At 46.8% G+C, this 19,966-nt stretch overlaps 1 protein-coding gene across 1 annotated transcript; it reads left to right on the forward strand.

Annotated features, from left to right (window-relative positions):
• The first annotated feature begins 16,702 nt into the window (after positions 1–16,702).
• On the forward strand, positions 16,703–17,566 carry LOC123049296 (fasciclin-like arabinogalactan protein 14). Its single transcript, XM_044472235.1, has one exon. It carries the CDS (start codon positions 16,747–16,749, stop codon positions 17,530–17,532), a length of 786 nt encoding a protein of 261 aa, XP_044328170.1. The 5' UTR covers positions 16,703–16,746; the 3' UTR covers positions 17,533–17,566.
• The last annotated feature ends 2,400 nt before the right edge of the window (positions 17,567–19,966 follow it).

The raw sequence follows: 19,966 nt of genomic DNA on the forward strand, positions 1-19,966 counted from the left end.
CTAGTTCGGCGGTAGCAGCTTTTAGCTGCGCCCGCCACTGCTCAAGCTCTTGGGCTAGCAGGTCATTCTTCTCTGCAAGGACCTGGTTGTTCAACGATCCTTAAATCAGTTGTGCCAACTGCTTTCAGTCTCGGGGGCTACGGGCTTATGGCTATCCTTTTTTGACAAGGAAAACTTACCTGCACATCGGTCAGATATTGCTTTGTGGCGATTCTAAGCCCGTCTCGAGCAGCCCGGATGTATGCGTCGCCCGAGCTAAAGGCATTGAATGCCTCGTCTGAGAACTTCGGGTCTCATAAAACAGCCCTGCAGCGCCGATGATTCATGGCCCTCTCTACCTCCGAGTTTGTGACGAACATATTGTCCGAACCCTCGGCCGAAGGGCAGTCCGACATTGTTCCTACGTCGGCCCCCATCTCCCCGACTGGATCTAAATCCTGGTCGTCGGGAGCACGGCTGGCCGGGCCCCGGACATAGTTCGGCAAACCTTTTTCCTGTATCCAAACAAACACACAAGTCACAGTCGGGTACGGTCGCTGAAAAACATATTTTTCCGTACCTCCTTAATGAAGGCCCAACTGCGTTTTCACGGGCCTTCCTATTTGAAGGCTTGCCCGGCGCTGGAACCGATCTCTTTGGAATCGCCGAACGCCTCCCCTGTGGAGCACGATACAGTGCGGTGGGTGAGGCAGGATAAAAGCACCATTTTAGAGAAGGCGTTTCTGGATCACTTACATGTGAAGCAGGGAGAAGGCCAGGGTAGTCGGCGGTGATGGCCACTTCTGTGCCGTCATAGCTCGCCTGGTAAAATACCCCCTCTGCGAGTGTCACGAATATGTCCGAATCCTCCTCGAACCCGGGGTCAAGCTCCCGGTTGTGGTCCTCCGTCTGTGGGGCAGGACTATAAAGTCCTTCGGTGACCTTCCGCCAGTGCTGACATAACAGACGGGTTTGGAATTTATCAAAAATAATCTGGAGGCGAAATGAGTGAAACACAGGGGTTGAGGCTTACCCAACTGGGAGGATTATACATAGAATACCCATCTCTGGGCTTAATGCGAAGAAATTCCTCTTCTTCTCCTTTAAACAGCCCGGCCAATATCTTGGCCAGAGCGGCGGAGGTGTCCGGCCCTTTTCGGCCGCAGCGGGAGGCATCATCCTCTCCATTATAGTGCCACATTGGCAGCCCTCTGTATTGAAGCGGCTGAACCCCTTGCACTATGGAAATCGCCATAACTTCGACTATTGTAAGTCCGGACTGAGCGAGCGTCTTTATCTTGTTCAGGAGCTGACGAACTTCAGCGTTGTCATCCTCTTCAAGACTCCGGGGACGCCAACTATGGCGTTTCTTCAGCGGGACACTTGCGAATTCAGGAAGACCCTTTCGAACTGGGTCAGGGAGTGCGACGTCCTCAATACGGAACCATTCGGAAGGCCATTCTTCAGATGCCTTCCTTGGTGTGCCGGACGGATATCCGGTATCGGTGATACGTCACACTTCGGCTCCGCCCACTTCAAATATTGACCCCTCATGATTGCGCGGGACAAGACAGAACAATTTCCTCCATAGCTCAAAATGGGCTTCAATACCCAGGAATAATTTGCATAAAGCGACATAACCCGCAATGTGCAGAATGGAGGCAGGGGTGAAGTTGTGCAGCCGGAGGCCATAGTATTCCAGAAGCCCTCGGAGGAACGGATGGATGGGAAATCCAACGCCTCTTAGCAGGTAGGGAACAAAACATACTCGCTCTCCCCCGGATGGATTGGGGAAGTCCTCTGCCTGAGTCTCACCGTTGAAGGAGTCTAGCCCCGCTCGGACAGGGACTAGATCTGCAGGAGGAAGAAACCCCTGCATTTGCAGCTTCGTGAATCGGCTGTGGGACACTGAACACCTCTCCCACTCGCCTCTCTCTGGGCCGGAACGGGTGGAGGAGTGAGGGACGCTAGCCATCTGGAATGATTTCTCCTGGCAATCTCTGGGGATTTTTCTCTGCACAGTGCCGAATGGATCTAGGATCCAATCTCTTTAAATAGGCGCTCTTCCTTACCTGGACGGGGTGCTATTTGCAAAAATACCCTAACCTTCCGCATTCGCTCGACACGTGGAAGACGAAGTTATTTGACGAGTAGAAGCCGAGGAGGGCGACATTGACCAACGGCCGAATACATTACTTGGAGATCATCGAAGGAGGAACCCGCCTTGCAATGCCGAAGACAATTTTTGTGACGAACACTTCGTTATTGAAGACTGGTTCAAGGGCTACTAAGGGAGTCCTGGACTAAGGGGTCCTCTGGCGTCCGGCCTATTATCCATGGGATGGACTGATGGGTTGTGAAGACATGAAAGCCGAAGACTGTACCCGTGTCCGGATTGGACTCTACTTGGCGTGGAAGGCAAGCTTGGCAACCGAAGATTCCTTCTTATGTAACCTACTCTATGTAAACCCTAGACCCCCCCGGTGTATATATAAACCGGAGGGGTTAGTCCGGAAAGGACATACACATTACCATAGTCATATAGGCTAGACTTCTAGGGTTTAGCCATTACGATCTCGTGGTAGATCAACTCTTGTAATACTCATATTCATCAATATCAATCAAGCATGAAGTAGGGTATTACCTCCATAGAGAGGGCCCGAACCTGGGTAAACATCGTGTCCCCCGTCTCCTGTTACCATCGATCCTGGACGCACAGTTCGGGACCCCCTACCCGAGATCCGCCGTTTTTGACACCGACAGCCGCCTCGTCTTTTGCTTGACCTCCACTCCAAGTCCTCTGGATCACGTTTGTTCCACAAATCACGTTCCCGAAGGTTTCATTCCGTTTGGACTCTGTTTGATATTCTTTTTCTGTGAAACACTAAAATAGGCAAAAAACAGCAATTCGGGCTGGGCCTCCGGTTAATAGGTTAGTCCCAAAAATAATATAAAAGTGTATAACAAAGCCCATTAATCATCCAAAACAGAATATAATATAGCATGGAACAATCAAAAATTATAGATACGTTGGAGACGTATCAAGCGGTAAGCCCGCGCTCCTCCTCCTATTTTCCTTGCCCTCATCCTCTAATTTCTAGGGTTCTTAGTCTGCTTCTTGGATAATGACTTCTGGTTGCTGGAGCTAAGCGAACAGACAATATTATACAGGGATTAGAAGGGATTATGAGTTAGGGGATTGGTTGACGGGGTGGGTGTCACCAAATCCCTGCGTGGGTATAATCCTCTGGAGATTTGGTTCCCATGGAACCGAACAAAGCCTAAGGGGGCCGCACCAGCGGGACAAGCGGCTCCGACCTTCGGATCAATGCCCGGTTTCTCTGCCGGCTTTGGCGTCGCTAGCTACTGGGCCACTTCGCTTTGGGGTGCCGGGTTCGTCCTCCACCGCTGCTCATCCCGTCCAGTAGGTCCCGACGCCGGCACCTGTCATATTCGGTGCAACCAACCAGCCCGCACCTGAAACACCTCCTGCTCGCCATCCCAAGAATAAGCGCAAGGGGGGACGTCGTGGTACCGCTGCCACCGATGCCGTCACCCCGGCTGCACGTCCTCGCCGGCGTTTCCGCCTACACCTGTGATGGAAGCATCTTCGGTTCAGCTACAGGCAGCCCAAGACGTTAATCCAATGACTGTGACCTCTGCTGACACAACTGGGAAGCCGCATAAAGGTAAAAAGATAGGTCTTTGGTGTTTCAAATGTAGGTCAGATGAGCATCTCTCCAAGGATTGTACGGTGGTTCATTACTTTCACATTTGCAACAATCACAAACACCCTCTGCACCATTGTTCTGTCCTCAAGCAACCAAGGCCTAGCGCCATGCTCGGTGGATGCGGTTTAGTGAATGCAATGTTCGTACAATTGCCGGACTCGCTCTTCAAGGAGCACCTTGCACCACCTACTCTGCCGACAGCTTTGGTAACAATTTCTGGCGGCACTTTGTCTGCTTCTGTGGTGGAGGCCGAGGTCGCTAAAATAGCCTCGGTACAGACTTCGCGGAAGTGGGGAGCGGTGTCGCATGGAGCCAATGCTTTCTTGGTTTCTTTCCCATGAGTGAACATTTTATTGCGTGTGGCAGCTTTTGAGTACAACATTAAATCCCACGACGTAAAGATTGCTTTTTGTGAGTGGAAAGTTGACAAGATCCCATCGCTCCATCCCTTGCAGTCTATTTGAGTACATGTCACCGGCGTTCCTCCACCCCTCCGCCATTTCCTTGGTCTGTGGGCGGTAGGATCAGTTATTGGTGCCACTCAGGATGTTGACTTGGTATGCTTGCGACGACACGGTATTGTGAGGATCCAGGTGGCTGTGCACTCCTTGGATATTTTTATGAAAAATGATGGGTCTAATGATGCCTCAATCCGTTCAGATGTTTATGTCAAGCTTAATGGCTATGCATTTTGGTATGTACTGGAGCAGGAGGAATTTGTACCACACGATGACTTCATTCCTAGGATCTGGGAAAACCATGATGATGAGCATGATGACGGTACTAACCAAGATGCGGATATGCCAGATAAAGGTGCGAGCAAGAGAGCAAAAATCGTGCAAACTGAGGGTCATAAGACAACACCCGGGGCTCATTCTGTGTCTGCGGCCCCTATGCAGACTACTCAAGCTAGTGTTGCCGCTCCTTCTGGCAATGAAGCTGCGCAGTTGCGTGTGCACGTTGCACCAACGGACATGCATGATGGGGCGGCCATCGAGCCCTTGCAGCCAGCGAGGGCTGCGTTGGCTGCTTTGCCTGCTGAAGTAGCACTGCCGCATGTGCAGCCAACCGCTCAGGTGCGGTCCTCAGCTGCATGTGCACCCATACAGCCGCGTACGAACACGCTGCCTCCGGTGCATGGGCTGCCTACACCCGAGCAGGCGCCACGCGGGCAGCCTCCTGTGTGTGTGTGGATGCAGCGCATGTGTTGCCTGGTGCCGCTGCTCCGGGACGTGTGCAAGATACTACTGCGGGTTCTGTGATGGATTCTTCAGTTTGCGCTCCGGTCGCCGTGGTTCCTCTTGGTACAGCTGCATGTCACACGACTTCTGCTACTGCACCCGTTGCGACCATTCCGATGGGACCGGTGGCACGTCCCTCTTCACCAATCTTGGGGGTTGCCGCGCCGCTGCTGATTTCACAGACAACTATAGCTCAACCGATGACTCCGGAGGGTACCTTGTCTGGAGGGTTGGCTTCGCCCCTTCGATGTAGTAGCCGTCATGCCATCTCCGCTGACGGTTCTTCCCCAACTGATGAGCATTCTCTGTCGAAGGCAATATGCCGTCAGGCCTCGAGGAATTTGGACTACTCACCGGGTACGTCTTCCGTAAAATCCTTTATTTCCTTTTCAGATACTCGTATTTCTACTAGCTTGAAGAACGTCGGTGTCTCTATTGGAAAGAATAATTCTGAAATTAATTTGTCGGTTGGGGTACTTAAACATATGGAGATTGACCGATTAAAGGTTTCTCCAAAGCGTATTAGCACCCCACCAAACACCGAAACTGAGGACGATGATGAAACGGATGCCACATATGATGGTCCGCTTATCTCCCACTTGGTTGGTGAGGTTACCGAGGTTGGATTCGATGATGCAAGACCTGGGTCCATGTTTTGTGACTTCACAGCGACTTCGCGTAAATCTAAATCACTTTCCTCGAAAAAGAAACAAAAAACGCCCAAGAAGGCGAAGTTTTCCACACCGATTCGAGCTTCCACATGAGAGGCACACTACTAGGGAAAACCCTAGTAGTAGCGCTTTTTTTATAGCTATTAGTAGCGCTGGTACCAGCGCTACCTTTAAGGTGCTACAGCTAACTAGTAGCAGTAGCGCTGGAAAGGGAGCGCTACTGCTATACCTAGTTAGCAGTAGCACTTTCCTCTGGACAGCGCTACTGCTACTTTTAAGTAGCAGTAGCACTTGTTCTAAAAAGCGCTGCTGGTAAATTTTCCTGTATTTTTAAATATACAGCTTATTTTCATTGTGTGGTTTTATATATAGTACTTTCATCATATGATTTTATGACCATGATTACTTATTATATATAACAGTGGGTGAAATGAACGTGGAGTAGATTCAAGTGGAGGCAACATGTGGTGCATGTCGAAAGTACTACTGATCTAATCCAAACTTGACCTAGTTTGGATTAGTAGCACTTTCGATGTGCACCACATGTTGGCTCCACTTGAATCTAATCCAGGTTCATTTCACCCACTGTTATATATAATAAGTAATCATGCTCATATAACAACTTAGCATCATGCATCATCAATCATAATAATAAATAACTCATCATTGGTATCATAATAACAAGTCATACTCATCATCATCGATCATACAACTTCTACTCAATACCACATCATCATCATAGTCATCTACCCAATCCTACTTAGTTGTTCTTAGCACATGATCATGAGTATTATTAACTAGGACCTACTACCTTCTCTTAGGTAAAATAGCATAAAACAAGATAGGCCCTGGCTCTCGATTATGGAGAATGGAGATTATCCTGTCTTCAATTCTTGCCTTTCGCACAATCTTGCTTCCAAGTACCTCCTTACGACCGTCCATACATTTTTTTTCCATTCTTTGATTTTCATGTCTCCACTTCTTTTAGAAATCCGATATGGACAGGTGAGATTTGTAGGATGACCTGGCCGTATGTTCAAAACATCAAGGCGACCATTCTGATACATCAGATGAGGCACATAATCACTTGGGATTTACTGTTGAAAAACATACTAATAACTTTGTAGTTAGCAATGTAGTTAAGTTTTAAAAGAATTTATGCAAAAGATGCACAGATGTCGTAATACTAAAAAATCTTACCATGGCATCTCCATGGATGTTACCGTAGTTCAACACGTGCACTAGTGGCACGTATTGACCATAATGTGGAGGAGTTTTATAATAGATATTGTAATCCTCAAGATCAGTACAAAATGCGACCCGATGATTTTTCTCCTGATAAGTTAACTCAGAGCCATCGGTGTAGTAGGTTCTGTCTACCATGTTCCACACATTGTTTGAACAATGAAAATAAGATGTTAATGGAAATAAGCTGTCAACTATTTTGAAATGAACAATATAAATTAGTTAATAACTATGTTTGAGAAGCTCACATAGCGGTAGAATTGAAAGCGTATCAACAAGGACCCAAATGTCCATATTGTCTTGGTCGATGTCAGGATCACCAAGATCCATGGTGACAAGCATACCCTCATAAAAATCATACATCTTGCAAAGTGCTTCCCAATTTTTGCAACCAAAATGGGTTACGCTCTCAGAATTATACATATTTACTTCAACATCCATATCATGATGGGTCCTTAGGTGAATTTTCTTTGTTTCCATACTTTCATGGTCTTCAAAACCCATCCTCTCCAAGACATAGCGTCTTGCATGGCATGGGATAAGCTAGTCGAATTGTAAAAGATGAAAATTACACGTTGAAATAGTTGAAGTCGTGCTTAATTAAGAAAAAAAAACTTGTCGTCATTGCGTACCGTTTCAACATCGAAGGTCTCCTCGAGCTTAATGCTGAAGCGCCGATCATCGTCCAGGTGAGGCCTGTCGCACAGACCTTGGTCATCATTGCACCAGTCACACTCCCCCGGGAGACTTTCGTCGTCCGAGTACGACATTTCCTACGTTCATGATTCAAATTTTAAACTTGTACAATTCAATATATATTATAAAAATTAAATTAGATCATTATTATTCATCACGGGTTGAATATCGGTCTGCCGAGTCTATATGGTGGAGACTCTCCCTCACAGATTCCTCTCTGACATTTGCGACCGTCGGTGATGGTCGTTACTCCTCCTTCCCCTAGTGCATAACAAAGGTCTAGCACAAGGAGAAGAAGGAGAAACAACCCCCACGACAACAGTCGGGATTCTTCGTCCTCTCTCAATATGGTGGAGACACTCCCTTCATAGATTTTCGACTGTCGGTGATGGTCGTTATTCCTCCTTCCCCTAGTGCATAACAAAGGTCTAGCACAAGGAGAAGAAGGAAAAACGACCCCCACGACAACAGTCGGGCTTCTTCGTCCTCTCTCATATATGGTGGATACACTCCCTCACTGATTTTTCGACCTTCGGTGATGGAGCCTTGACAGACTTAAAGTCAACCCGAAGTGTCGTTTAATTATTTTTCAAGAAAATCCAGGCCACTCGATATTTCCTATATATTCTAGCACAAGTCATGCTAGAATTCACGGAAAAATCCCGCATGACCTTTGCTAAAAAAGGACATATCGAGCGCCTGAAATTTGCCGGAACGGAAATTAATTAACACTTCGGCAAAACATAGGCCACTATAGGAGGTGTAACCTGCAAACATGGCCGACCACTTGGGCAAGCACATATCCTATTTGAGCAACACAAGATATACATGTTTATATCTACATCATATGAGCATTCAAACTTGATGAAGTAGTTTTCCAATTTGAGCATTCAATAAGCAAAACCAAATCGTAAAATAAATTAGTATTCAAATTAGCATTCATTCAATAAGCAAAACTAAACCATCTCTTTCGTCTGTACATCGTCGAATAGTATCATACATATAACATCACTAATACAGCTAAACTGTAGCGAACGACGAGTATCGGCGCGGGCGGTGGACACCCAAAGAGAAGGAACCATCACGGGATCATATCTCCAGTGAGATCCCTGAAGAACCTCCCATGTATTGGAGAACCTGCCCTCCAACGCAACCATGTAGCGACGGACGTGCTTGTCCTCCTCACTGACACGGTGACGTACCACCTCCGCGGGGTCCTCAAGCCTCCGCACCGTCACTGGCCCACCCGACCGCCACCAAAGAAGGTTCGGGTCAACGACGGGCTGGCTCCTCACCAAGCTGCGCCCCAGGAGGTAGCACCTCCCAGTACCAGCCCGGCGGAGCCCAGTCGCGGACATGGCTCCTCACCAAGCCCAGGCCTCCTCCGCCGAGTCGACGACGAGGATGCGGGATAGGCATCGTCTACGTCGGTTCGAGAATAATTGCTTTAACTAAAAAAATAACAACAAACGTGACACCTAAAACACCTAAATTCTATTAACTACACCTAATTAAAAACACACATTTTGAACATGATTCGATCATAACTAGGGTTCATAGTACATTATTCTAATATTAAACACCTAAAATACCTAAATTAAATTAAAAAATGGGGTGGCTGGTCTCACCTCGATCGAGGTCGGAGGGGGTCGATGACATGGATGACGGCGGGGACGATGCAGGTGCTCCTTGATTTCTGCAAAAACAAAATATAAATAAAAACATTATTATCGTCATCTTAGGACTTAGTGAAACTCCATAAGCTACATTTAATTATTCTATTCAAATTTACTTATAATTTCCTATTCTTTTTAAATTTACTTATTCAAATTTTCTAGAAATTTCCTATTCTATTCAAAAGACCTACATTTACTTTTTTTCAATTTCATATTTTATTCTATTCAAATTTACTTATTCAAAATTTCTAAAAATTTCCTATTCAATTCAAAAGGCCTACATTTACTTATTCTATTCAAATTACTTATTCAAATTTTCTAAAAACAAAATATACTAAAAACCTACATTTACTAAAAACAAAAACCTACATTTAACAAAAACTAAAACCTATTTACAGAAAGGGGGATGAGGAGGTGTGGGAGGAGGCCGGGAGGAGGGGAAGGAGCAGGAGGAGAGAGCGGGAGGGGGAGGAGGATAGAGGAGGGAGGAGGAGGGAGGAGGGAGGAGGAGGAGGGGGCCGCCGGAGAGGGAGGAGGAGGAGGGGGCCGCCGGTGCCGAAGAGGGAGGAGGAGGAGGGAAGAGAAGGGGGAGGAGGAGGACGGAGGGATCGACCTTGGGGTGGAAGAGGAGGACGACGACAGCGGCGGCGATGGCCGCGAGGGCGACGGAGGCGACAGAGAGTGTGAGGGGGAGAGTGAGAGGACGCGCGGGCCGGTTAATTTGGATAAGGGCCCTTAATGGTAGCGCTTGTCCGTAAAAAGCGCTACTGCTAAAGTCAATAGCAATATCGCTCTCTTTATAAAAGTGCTACTGCTAAAATAAATAGCAGTAGTGCTCTCTGTATAAAAGCTCTACTGCTAACGCTAAGCATGTAATTTTTTTCAAAAATACATTGGTCATCAGTGATCTTTTTGTGTAGAATCTAAATTGTCAATAGGAATCTTCTCCGGTTTAAGAACCGACGAAGATTCCTATTGCGGCCACAGATCCTACACATAGAGTTAATGAAGACCAAGTGGTTGTGACGGTTTGAGAAGCACCATATTTAAGGTGGTAAAAATTCTGTTCATGGAGCGAGGTGGGACTAAACTTTGGTCTTATTAGGAGGGGACTACATATATCAGTAGCGCTGGTAAGGGAAAAAGTGTTGTTGCTAAGATCAGTAGTAGTAGCACTTTTTTCACATGTGCGCTACTAGTATCCCTAGCATACCTGGGAACGGTCTGTCAATTTTAGTAGTAGCGTGTTTTCCATCTCCAGCGCTACTGCTATGCTCATAGTAGCAGCGCTCGTAGGGCAACAACGCTACTACTAAGTAGCAGCAGCGTTTACTCTTTTCCAGCGCTACTACTATGCTACTGTGTATAAGCATTTTCCTAGTAGTGGCATGTTTTGGAATAGCAGAGGCATTTCATACTTGGCTAAGCATAAACACGTCGGTGATTGTGTGCGTGAACACGGTTTGGACATTGTGGCAATTTCTGAGGCTTGTAAAGGTGACTTTCGCCCGCATGTCCTCGATTACCTATCCGGTGGTTTCGACTATTCGTGGCATAGTTTACCAGCTCGTGGAAGGTTTGGAGGAATCCTTCTTGGGATTCAGATCGCAACCATGGATTTATTGGCTTTTTCGTTAGGTGAATTTCATATCAAATTTCACCTACGAAACAGAGCGGATAATTTTACATGGAGCCTGGTCGCAGTCTATGGGGCTGCCCAAGATGAGCATAAATCCGCTTTCCTTCGGGAATTGGTGAACCTGGCTAAGGATAACCCGTACCCAATGCTTATTGGAGGAGACTACAATATCCTTAGGTACCAGGAAGAGAAAAATAATGATCGCTTCGATACTCACTGGTCGTTCCTATTCAATGTTGTGATTGACAGTTTGGATCTTCGGGAGGTTAGTCTGTCAGGACAACAATTCACTTGGGCTAATAACCGTTCTATGCCGACATACGAGAAGCTCTCGATAGGATACTCATGGATACCGAATGGGAGTTAAAATTTCCTTTGGTAACCGTTCGAGCCCTAGAGTGTATCGAGGCACTATCGGACCATGCGCCAATCATTCTTGACTCTAACTCTACGAACACATCGGCCCGCCGCCCTTTCAAGTTTGAATTGGGATGGTTGCATCGGGAAGGTTTTGTAGACATGGTCAAGAACATTTGGGAGAAGCCCGCTGTTGGTCATACACTCATTCAGAGATGGAACTTTAAAATAAGGGCCATGAGGCGACACCTCTCTGGATGGGCTAAACACACCAATGGGATGTGTAAAAAAGAAAAACAACGCCTCTCTACCATTATTGATGACCTCGATAAAATTGCAGAGACACGCATCTTATCTCAACAGGAGATTGATTTGAAAAATCAATCCAATGAGAAGGTTGCACGTCTTTTGCGAGAAGAGGAAATCAAATATTACCAAAGATCCAAAGCTGATTTTATCTTGATGGGAGATAGTAATACAAGATACTTCCAATTGGTCGCCAATGGTCGACATAGGAAGAAACATATTTATAGTCTCGAACAAGATGAAGGGTAGGTCAAGAGGAGCTCAAAAGGTATATCACCAGCTACTACAAATCTCTGTTCGGGCCGCCAGATGAAGGGAATTTCACCCTTGACGAGAACTGAACAGATGATATTCCTTAAGTCAAGACAGAAGAGAGTGACTTCCTCACGGCATCTTTCTCAGAAGAGGAGGTGAGAGCAGCGGTGTTCCAAATGGAACATAACAAAGCTCCAGGACCAGATGGCTTCGCCGCAGAATTCTATCAGAATTTCTGGGATATCATCAAGTCTGACCTTTTGGAGTTGTTCAATTGTCTTCATGCCGATCGACTTGACCTATTCAGGCTGAATTTTGGCGAGATTGTTTTGTTGCCGAAGATTAAGGAGGCTGAACGGATCCAACAATATAGACCCATATGCCTACTTAATGTTAGCTTCAAAATTTGCACCAAAGTAGCTACGAATAGGTTAAACTCGATAGCTGACCATGTTGTCCGGCCATCTCAAACGACGTTCATGCAAGGAAGGAATATACTCAATGGTGTAGTAATCCTGAATGAGACCGTTCGCGAGATGCACCGAAAAAACATGAGTGGAGTAGTATTCAAAATTGACTTTGAAAAAGCCTATGATAAGGTTAAATGGCCTTTCCTTCAACAGGCCTTAAGGATGAAAGGTTTCTCCGATAAATGGCGTCAATGGATCCACAATTTTGTAACTAAAGGTAGCGTGGCCATCAAAGTCAATGATGATGTAGGCCATTACTTTCAGACAAAAAAAGGACTATGACAGGGTGACTCCATGTCCCCAATGTTATTTAACATTGTTGCTGACATGTTGGCCATTCTGGTTGAGCGCGCCAAGCAGGACAGACAGATTGTAGGAGTAGTGCCACACCTTGTGGATGGTGGCCTCTCTATTCTGCAATATGCCGGTGACACAGTTCTTTTTATGGAACATGATCTGGACAAGGCTCGAAACCTAAAACTCTTGCTTTCAGCGTTTGAGAAAATGTCGGGTCTTAAAATTAACTTCCATAAAAGCGAACTTTTCTGCTTTGGAGAAGCCATTGAGGCGGCGGCCGATTATGCTGACCTGTTTGGTTGCGCACATGGCCATTTCCCGATTAAATATGTGGGAATACCGATTCATTATCGACGTCTCACCATTGCAGAGTGGAAGCATGTAGAGGAGCGGTTAGCTCTCTCTTGGAGGACGGCTGGTTTTGATTAACTCTGTCCTCACAAATATGGTTCTCTATATGCTTTCTTTCTTCCAACTCCCAAAAGGGGTCCTGCAAAGACCGGACTATTTCAGATCCAGATTCTTTCGGCAAGGAGACGGGGAAAAGAAAAAAATACATACTAGCCAAGTGGAGTGTGGTTTGTAGGATGAAAGACCAAGGTGGCCTTGGAGTTCATGACCTGCAGGTCAAGAATGAGGCTCTCCTTAGTAAATGGTTGTTCAAACTTCTTACTGAGGATGATGTTTGGCAAACCATACTGCGCAACAAGTATCTAGGCCACAAGGCGGTGTCTCAGGCATATTGGAAACCTGACGACTCGCACTTTTGGGCTGGCCTAATGGCGGAAAATAAACATCTCTTTCGCTTTAGGTCTTTCGTGATAAACGACGGGTCAGAGATTCGTTTTTGGGAAGACATCTGGCTAGGCGGTGCCACTCTCCGAGAACAATATCCAGCCTTGTACAACATTGCTCGCCATAAGAATAATACTATTGCACAGGTGCTCAGTTCATCCCCCCGAATATTTCGTTCAGGCAGGATTTGACTGGCCCCCGACTTATGTCATCGCATAATCTTTTGTCCCGTCTGGACGCGATTAGCCTGACAGAAGGCCGGGATGTGTTTCGCTGGAACCTTACTACATCAGGGTCTTTCACCGTAGACTCTATGTATTGTGCGCTCACGTATTCTGAGGTACCAGTGCGTAATAATAATAGAATTTGGAGGTCGAAGATACCACTAAAAGTTAAAGTCTTCATGTGGTATCTTCATAGGGGAGTTGTTCTAACCAAAGACAACCTCGCACGGCGCAATTGGCAAGGGAGTAAGAAGTGTTGTTTTTGTACTCATGATGAGACAATCAGACACCTCTTTTTCCAATGCAACTTTTCACGTTCTACGTGGTCAGTCATCCAAATAGCGTCAAGTTTATATCCGCCCACAAGTGTTGCCAATATTTTTGGTCATTGGTTGGACGGTATTTCAAATAGGTTCAAAACGCTATTAAGGATGGGAGCGTATGCCTTACTATGGTCGCTTTGGCTATGTAGAAATGATTTTGTTTTTAATGACAAAAATGCTTCTTCTTTGCAGGCTATTTTCCGTTGTACGCACTCGCTTCGTATGTGGTCTATGCTACAACGACCGGAGGTCCAACCGCTGTTCAAGGCGGTGTGTACGCGGTTGGAGCAGGTGGCTACGGAGGTTTTTACCCAACATGGGTGGCAGTATAACCTCCGGATCGGTCCATCTCACCTTTCGACATAGGCACAGTGTCGGTCTATAGGATTCTACTATTGCCGATTTGTCGGTTTTTGTTTTCTTCTGGTTGTCAGACTTTTGGTGTTCGGCTGTGTGCATCCTAGTTATGCAGAGGCTGAGTGTTACTCATAATGCTTTGTATCCATTTGATGCTACATTTTGAGTTAATAAAATCGTCCTTTATCGAAAAAAAATTGAAGTAGCAACCTACCCAACAAGGTCACGATTTTCACTTGACATCTCTTTCACAATCGACTCAACTACAAAGCAACCTTGCTTACAAGAAAATAACTCTCATTATCTAAAGTGTGGCCATGACCATGCCCTCTTGTTTGTGAATTGCGGTAGCGGATTGCCATTTGCCCAATATCCAACATTCTAGCTTTGTGTGACTGCCAGCCTCCCTTAGGCCTTAATGGTTCTATTTGGTCTTACATTCTGTTAGTCATTTTCGAAAGATTTGGGACTCACAAAATGCATCTTCACGAGTCAAACACATGGATAGCAACCTCACCCTAAAACTGAGACTGCAATATTTGAGGAACGTTCCTTCGGAGCATTTTTTGGCAAACTTGCTATGACAAAACAACTACTGTTGTCATGGCAACTTTGTAGGATTTGCCACGATAGGACGCAAAAATTGTCATGTAGTGCAATAAAAAGCAAAAACAATTATCATATTTCATGGAGAAAATAGTCTTTCCCTGCCGCCGCCTCCGGGTCGCCTCCTAGCGATTCCGAGGCGTCCCCGCCGCAACCCTCTCGAGCCCTCTCCTAGCTAGATCCCCTCGCCGCCGCCGTCGCTAGCCACCCCAACGGCGACGGCCGGCCGCCCCTCTTACACGCAGCCCCACCTCTCCTTCATCTCCGTCCAGATCTGCTCGATCTGCCCTGCTTCAGGTCCGCCTCCAGGATCCTCATAGCTTGGGTTTCCTTGGCAGTGGATCCTGGCCATGTGAGCAGCGATCCGGAGCTGCGATGGGGTGGTTGCGATGGTGGCCGTAGGTGGTGCTGGGTGACCCCAATAAAGCGGTGCTTTCCCCCTTTTTTGGCCTAGTGGTCCTCTTCCGTCCTTCTCGCCAATCTGCTGCTGCCGGTCACCTTTGATCTAGCCGCTAACGAGTTCTGGATTTCTCCACTAGCGATCTTTACGGATTGGCAAAGTGCTCCTAGACCTCTGATTTGGAGAGGATCAAGTCCGGCGCGTCCACAATCATCAGCCCGTGGGGCTTCAAGGGGCGTGTTGCGAAGCTCCGCTATCAGTCGACATCATGCATGGGACATGTCGAAGTTGCGATTTCCATGGTGTTGGCAGATGCGAGGAATGTAAAGATGGCTAAGATTGGAAGACCAGATGGTAACGGCGGAGGTGGGATCCTGGACGCGATGAAGACATTGCTTCACGGACTATCGTGTGGGTTTGGCTGTGAGACTTCTCCTGTCCAAGCCGCATACACGGTGCCCGTGAGCCTAGTGATCGGTGATTTGCAACAGCAGCATAGGCAAGTGGGGACGGCAGCACTAGAGGACCTCGGCTTTCGTCGTGCTCCTCGAGTACCGAGTCGTGATTTTCAGGGTGAAAAAACCCAAGGTCTGGCCTTTATTGGTTGAACCTGGCAATGGTCTTCTTGAAGACAATGTTTTTGGGAACGCAGACTTTCTTCGGGTGAAAACCTAAGATCTTGGATCGGGCGATGACAACGCTTGTGCATTGTTTCCTTCTTAGAGGCGTTGCTTATGGAGAACTATTTTTGTAGTCCGGGTGCTGTCTTCGGTGGTGGTTAAAGTGTTGCTGCTACAAGTGATTGATCACCTTGGCAAGGTCTTTCTTCTCTTTTTCTTTTCTTTTTTGGTTGTGTGCATCCTTGATGTTTTCGGACATCTTGCTGGTGCAGAGGTTGGGTGTAATTAATATCTTCATGATATTAATATATTCCCTTTATCGAAAAATATTTCATGGAGAAAACATCGTTCGTTTGATCGTGACCAGACGGCTTTGAGGGCGTTTGTTGGAAGGCACAAAAGATCTGACGTTCACCCATTATCATTTTCTTAAAGCTGATCATTGACAACTTAGCTATCTGCACTCCTCGGTTTATAAAAACGAGTGATAAGGATACCGTATCGCTTACCCGTGGTAACAATATCTAATACAGTTTTGCTAAAGCACATCTAGATGTGCTATAAGTATTGCACATCTAAGTCTTATGTCATTGATCTTACGTTGAGATTCGTGTGAATTTTTTTTCTTTTTCTTTTTTTACTAGATTCACTCACTTAGATGTGCAATAACGTAATCCTCTTCGTAACCAGTCATGTGACTGGTTACAACTTCCTACAAAATCTCAATTCACCAGTGCATGCACACCCCCAAAGTTGGCATCCAAATTTGTCACCACCTTCGCTATTTCTTCTCCTCTCCACCCATCATCACTACCGGACGGCCTTGCCCCAAGCCTGTACGTGCGTACCTCAGCAATCATGGCATGTCTGAGGGCCACCACCGCCGCACTCCTTCTCACCCTTGCGTCGTCGGCCGCGGCCACCGCGACAAAGTTCAACATTACCGAGGTCCTCAACGAATCCCCCGAGTTCTTGACCTTCAACAGCCTTCTGTCGAAGACGAATCTCGCTGAGGAAATCAACAAGCGGCAGACCATCACCGTTCTCGTGGTCGACAACTCCGCTGCCAGCGGCATCATGTCGCTGCCGACAGACACGCAGAAGAAGGTGCTCGCCGTGCACGTCATCCTCGACTACTACGATCCCATGAAACTCGAAACCATCGAGAAGGGGACGGCGCTCCTTACCTCGCTCTTCCAGACTACCGGCGCCGCCACCGACCGCATGGGGTTCGTCAACTACACCCGGAGCGCGGACGACCAGATGGTGTTTGGCTCAGCCGAGCCCGGGGCACCGCTCAGCTCGCAGCTGGTGAAGGTCGTTGCGTGCCGACCGTACAATCTATCCGTCATGCAGGTCAGAGCAGCAATCATTCCACCGAGCATCAGCTCGTCGGGCACGGGGAGTTCCGCGGCACCCGGTCCAGCCTACGGTTCATCGTCCAACGTGAGTGTCCCGACCATTACCGAGGCTGAGACACTTGAATCGTCCGACGAGGCCAGTGCCCTAGACGATGACGCTCCTGCATCATCGCCACCCGTGCATAGCGCTGACGCGGCCGCAGGCGCGCACACTTCGGCGGGGAACACAGTGGTGGTCCGCACACGTGTTTGGCTCATGGGGCTTGTGATGTTGATGGTTTAAAATTCAACGCAGAAGCAACGACCGATGTTTTAGCTTTACACGTCTACTCCCTCCGTTCCTAAATATTTGTCTTTCTAGAGGTTTCAAATGGTGACTACATACGGAACAAAATGAGTGAATCTACACTCTAAAATATGTCTATATACATCCGTATGTGGTGACCATTTGAAATCTCTAGAAAGACAAATATTTAGGAACGGAGGGAGTAGTTTTTTTGCGGGGATTTACACGTCTAGTTGTGTAAGAAGTACTTGTGTATGTTGGCTTGTTAATTCGTTCGATGGATGCCCTTGATGTAAATTAAACGACACTTTGTTTTCCTTTTTTTTCTCGGTCAACCAAGTTTTTTTTGCACCCATCCCTACTGACATTGACTTTTTCTTTAGAAGGAGCCAAGAAAACGCCTAATCTATTATATATCTATACCTCTATACCTTTTTCCCTAATCTTTATCTTCTCTACTAATAAAAAGGCTATTGTTTCTTTCTCTTCACCGTCTTTTTTTAAAAATAAAAAATCCGGTCGTTTTGGACACTCCAGATTTGCTTATGCTCGTCCGTTTCTTCGTACGCTATGTTGGACGTCGCTCATATGGGCCTAGCTGGGCTTGCGCCCGTGGTAAAATTAAATGAGAATCGAATGCACTATTAATCAAGGTAGCCTGGAATAGTACCACACTGCTCCATTGAATGATTTCTCGCCAAGTTAAATAAGATTGCATGTTCTTTGCAATATCAACGATCAGTGAGCACACACGAGGAAGCAGCCGGAACGACGACCCACCGCCGCCCGCCATCGCCGTGGACAAGGATGCGGTGGACGACCCCCACTGCCTCGACGACGAGCCCCTGTTATGGTTGCTGCAGGAGCTTCTTCACCCGCCACTTGCCGACACCGCTAGCTCCTCCTTGGCGGCGACATGGCTGCTCTGCTGATTGCATGTTTTTCGTATCGCAGAAAATCCATATCTAACGAAGTCCAAATGCAATAAAATTTCACGGAGAATTATTTTGGAATATATGTGATTTTTGGGAGTTGAAATTACCGCAAACGGAGGCCCACATAGCCCACAAGACACAAGGGCGCACCATAGGCCCCTAGCGCAAGGTGGTGGGTTGTGCCCACCTCGTACGTCGATTGGAGCTTTACTTCGGGCGCAAGGAAGCTTATATCCGAAAAAACGTGTTAAAATCTGAACGCAATTGGAGTTACGGATCTCCGGGAATATAAAAAACGGTTTTCGGCCTGATCTGGGGAATGCGAAACAGAAGAGAACAGAGAGGGAGATCCAATCTCGGAGGGGCTCCCGCCCCTCCGCCGCCATGGAGACCAAGGACCAGAGGGAGAACTCTCCTCCCATCTAGGGGGAGGCCAAGGAAGAAGAAGAAGGTGGGGGCTCTCTCCCCCTCGCTTCCGGTGGCGTCGGAGTGCCGCCGGGGCAAAGATCGGGACGGAGATCAACATCAACAAACTTGCTACCGTCAACACCAACTTTCTCCCCCTCTATGCAGCGGTGTAACACCCCTTCTCCCTGATGTAATCTCTACTTAAACATGGTGCTCAACTCCATATATTATTTCCCAATGATCTATGGTTATCCTATGATGTTTGAGTAGATCCGTTTTGTCCTGTGGGTTAATCGTGATCTTGGTTGGTATGATTATATATTCTATTTATGGTGATGTCCTACGGTGTCCTCCGTTCTCGCGCAAACGTGAGGGGCCCCCACTGTAGGGTGTTGCAATATGTTCATGGTTCGCTTATGGTGGGTTGCGAGAGTGACAGAAGCTTAAACCCGAGTAAGTGGGGTATGACGTATGGGAGTAAAGAGGACTTGATACTTAATGCTATGGTTGGGTTTCACGACCTTAATGATCTTTAGTAGTTGCAGATACTTGCTAGGGGTCCAATCATAAGTGCATATGATCCAAGTAGAGAAAGTATGTTAGCTCATGCCTCTCCCTCATATAAAATCGCAAGAATGATTACCGGTAGTTGTTATCGATTGCCTAGGGACAAATAACTTTTATTATCTTGCAAAGTAATTCTAGTTTTATTCTTGCAAAGTAGTTCTAGCATCACACCTACCAAATAGTTTCACACTTGTTTTCGGTAAAGCAAACGTCAAGTGTGCGTAGAGTTGTATTGGTGGTCGATAGAACTTGAGGGAATATTTGTTCTACCTTTAGCTCCTCGTTGGGTTCGACACTCTTATTTATCGAAAAAGGCTACAAACGATCCCCTATACTTGTGGGTTATCAAAACCTTTTTCTGGCGCCGTTGCCGGGGAGTTATAGCGTGGGGTGAATATTCACGTGTGTGCTTGTTTGCTTTATCACTAAGTAGTTTTTATTTCCTGTTCTAAGTTGTTCTCTATCTTTGGTTATGGTTATGGAACACGAAACACCAAAAAAATTAGTTGTACCTGCTACTT

The sequence above is a fragment of the Triticum aestivum genome, chromosome 2D (genome assembly GCF_018294505.1).
Source record: "Triticum aestivum cultivar Chinese Spring chromosome 2D, IWGSC CS RefSeq v2.1, whole genome shotgun sequence".
NCBI lineage: Eukaryota > Viridiplantae > Streptophyta > Magnoliopsida > Poales > Poaceae > Triticum > Triticum aestivum.

Coding starts and splice junctions, on each gene's coding strand:
- LOC123049296 (XM_044472235.1), top strand. CDS start 16,747: ATGGCATGTCTGAGGGCCACCACCGCCGCACTCCTTCTCACCCTTGCG.